Raw genomic sequence first — 3,131 nt, 5'->3', positions numbered from 1 at the left:
GATTGGAATGGGGGGGGAAGGGGGGGGGGGGGTCACGATGCCGGCTCAACATCGTGATGTCTATCAGGGCATCGTCTATCGGCCCAACCCTAATTGGCACTGTTGTTGAACATTGAATGGACTTGAGGTGAATAACAACACTCTTTCCTTCTTTAGAGCTGCTTATAGCTGAATTGAACTCATTTCACAATTGATGAACTTTGCACAGTTATTGAACTAAATCAACACTAAACTGACTTGAGCTGAATATTGATACTACTGTCTTGTTAGAGCTGCCTTACAAGAGAATTTAAATTTGTCTCATTTAATAAAGTTTGCTTTTATCATTGATTCTGTTATTACTATGAAGCTGCTTTGAAACAAACTGTATTATCTAAAATAAACGTGACTTGACTGTTCTGAGACATAGCCAGTGATATACAAGAAACAATTAAATGAGTTTTTATGCATACTGTATGTGTTGTAGGTACACCGATGTGCTGGATGTAATCCAGGCAATCACGGCTCATCCAGACCCACAAGTTCACAGCCAAGTGACAGTGGGTGCCGTCTCAGCATGTGTCAACCCACTCACATCCTTCATCAAACACAGGCAAGAGTTTTTCCACATGACATTTATCACACCTACTTTTCCAGACGAACACTTGTAGTTCAGATCGTAAATGCCGTAAAAATAATTATATGTAATTATGTAATTATAATGTAAGTCTCTAAAGGCCCTGTTAACACACCGTAATTTACCTAAGTGTAATTTATCTGAAGCTCTCTGAAACTGCTCTTTACAGGCTTCTCTTCCCCAAGCTCCTGGAGCAGTGCAGTCAGGGTGAGTTTCTCTCAATATGGTTCCTGTGTGTGGATGTTGCAGAATAGGTGTTCAGATCTGTCACTGTTGTGGGGTCGTATCATGTGGAATCAAATTTCCCTGGATCTTTGGAAATAGAATATTCTTTGTACTATAAAACCTACCATAATTTTCAGAATTTGAAACTTTCTCTTTACCTTGAAAAAGTGCATTTTTGAAACAAAATTTTGTACATTTGCACATCAACAATGCTTAATTGATGTTCAGCCACTTCCTTTATCCGCATATCCCTCTGAAGAGTCCCATGGTTAGAAACCAGCGTTATTTTTAACAGTGTCCCTGATCATTTCAGTCTGATATGAACAATATCAATTTAAAGTGTACTGAGTGTATAAAGACAGTGAGACATCACCAGTGCGCCCTTAAAGGGTTAGTTCACCCAGACGTGCGTTCATCTTCAGAACACAAATGAAGATATTTTTGATCAAATCCGATGGCACAGAGAGGCCTCCATTGACAGCAACGCCACCCAAACTTTCAAGATCCATAAAGGTACTAAAGACGTCGTTAAAACAGTCGACGTGACTACAGTGGTTCTACAATAATTTTATGAAGCGACGAGAATACTTTTTGTGCGCAAAAACAAAACAAAAATAATAACTTTATTCAGCAATCTCTTCTCTTCCCTGTCATTATCCTTACGCGGTTAACGCAGTAAGCACAATGAAGGCTTCCGTGTTCTACGTCCGAACGCCGGTTCATTATTGGCCAAAGCTGCACATGTGAGCAGCGCGACACATGCGTGTGATGCTGATGCAGGAGCCGTCCAATAATGAGCCGCCGTTCTGACGTAGAACCTGGAAGCGCTGGACGTAAACAATGTATGAAAATGACACAATAGAGAAGAGGTTGTTGAATAAAGTCGTTATTTTTGTTTTGTTTTTGCGCACAAAAAGTATTCTCGTCGCTTCATAATTATTGTAGAACCACTGTAGTCACATCGACTGTTTTAACAACGTCTTTATTACCTTAATGGATCTTGAGAGTTTGGGTGGTGTTGCTGTCAATGGAGGCCTCTCTGAGCCATCGGATTTGATCAAAAATATTTTAATTTGTGTTCTGAAGATGAACGAAGGTCTTAGGGGTGTGGAACGGCATGAGGGTGAGTAATTAATAACAGAATTTTCATTTTTGGATGAACTAACCCTTTAATTAAAGCAGCCTCATTTAACCTCAGTGCTCTAGGGGAATTGCCCCTGTAATAAGTGCACTTTAAGTGGCTTTGGATAAAACGTCTGCTAAATGATTCCTTAGATGAGTTTCTCTTTTAGGCGTCGTCAGCAATGTTGTCTTCACGGGTTTGACTACTGAGCAGAAGCATCCACTTCTCAAACACATGCAACAGCTGATCCGTGCAGCCAATCCCAGCACTGCATTTATCTCAGCAGAGAAAGGGGCAGTTAAAAGGTATGTACTTCGATAATTCCTTGACATGCACACTCAATTCTAATGGTACTTATGGATTATTTTTTGTTATTGTAGGACTGAAGATATAAGGCTTATCCTGAATGACAGCGGTTTCTCACAGTCCCATATGATCAGTGCACGATACCTGCTGTATCCTGGCTGGTAATATATTTTTGTTCTCTACTCTTCTCAGTGTATGTGTGCGTACACATAGGTGAATGTTTTGTACTATACTATGTATTGTTTCAGGTGGGAAGGCAGGTTTGTTTCTGGAAGTGGATCGTTGTCTATGTCTCAGCATTGTATTGAGTTCAGTCGTCCATTGGAGAGAGCATTATTTCTGCAGCGCTGCAAAGGTAAGCATCTGTTTGTGTGTGTATTTAACATCATCCAAAAGACCATCAGAATCATGGCACATTTGTTTTTTTTTATTAATTGTCTTACAAAAAAATAACAATTAAAGGGGTCATATGTTGCTAAAAAGAACATTATTTTGTGTATTTGGTGTAATGAAATGTGTTTATGCGGTTTAAGGTTAAAAAAACACATTATTTTCCACATACTGTACATTATTGTTTCTCCTCTATGCCCCGCCTTTCTGAAACGCGTCGATTTTTACAAAGCACATCGGTCTGAAAAGCGAGGTGTGCTCTGATTGGCCAGCTGTCCAGTGCGTTGTGATTGGCCGAATACCTCAAGCGTGTGACGGAAATGTTACACCCCTTGCCATATTGTGATGCCTTGTCCCAGCCGGAGCGGGACAAGGCATCACAATATGGCAAGGGGTGTATAATGGGCTTTTATAACATTTAAAACCCATTATAAACAAGTCATTTGTTGCATCCAGTGGGGACATAATTAC

At 40.1% G+C, this 3,131-nt stretch overlaps 1 protein-coding gene across 1 annotated transcript in view; it reads left to right on the top strand.

Annotated features, from left to right (window-relative positions):
• Positions 1-3,131, top strand: part of LOC107695021 (uncharacterized protein C20orf194-like) — a 26,722-nt gene that overhangs the window by 18,833 nt on the left and 4,758 nt on the right. Inside the window, exons 28-32 of the mRNA XM_016494787.1 lie at positions 467-592; positions 786-823; positions 2,134-2,269; positions 2,345-2,431; positions 2,519-2,625. Coding sequence (XP_016350273.1) covers positions 467-592; positions 786-823; positions 2,134-2,269; positions 2,345-2,431; positions 2,519-2,625 — 494 coding nt within the window. The remainder of the gene's footprint in view (positions 1-466; positions 593-785; positions 824-2,133; positions 2,270-2,344; positions 2,432-2,518; positions 2,626-3,131) is intronic.

This window comes from Sinocyclocheilus anshuiensis, unplaced genomic scaffold, assembly GCF_001515605.1.
Source record: "Sinocyclocheilus anshuiensis isolate Anshui unplaced genomic scaffold, SAMN03320099.WGS_v1.1 scaffold14, whole genome shotgun sequence".
NCBI classification, from domain to species: domain Eukaryota; kingdom Metazoa; phylum Chordata; class Actinopteri; order Cypriniformes; family Cyprinidae; genus Sinocyclocheilus; species Sinocyclocheilus anshuiensis.
Note: the sequence above shows the minus strand (reverse complement) of the source record. Positions and strands in the feature narration are given on the sequence as shown.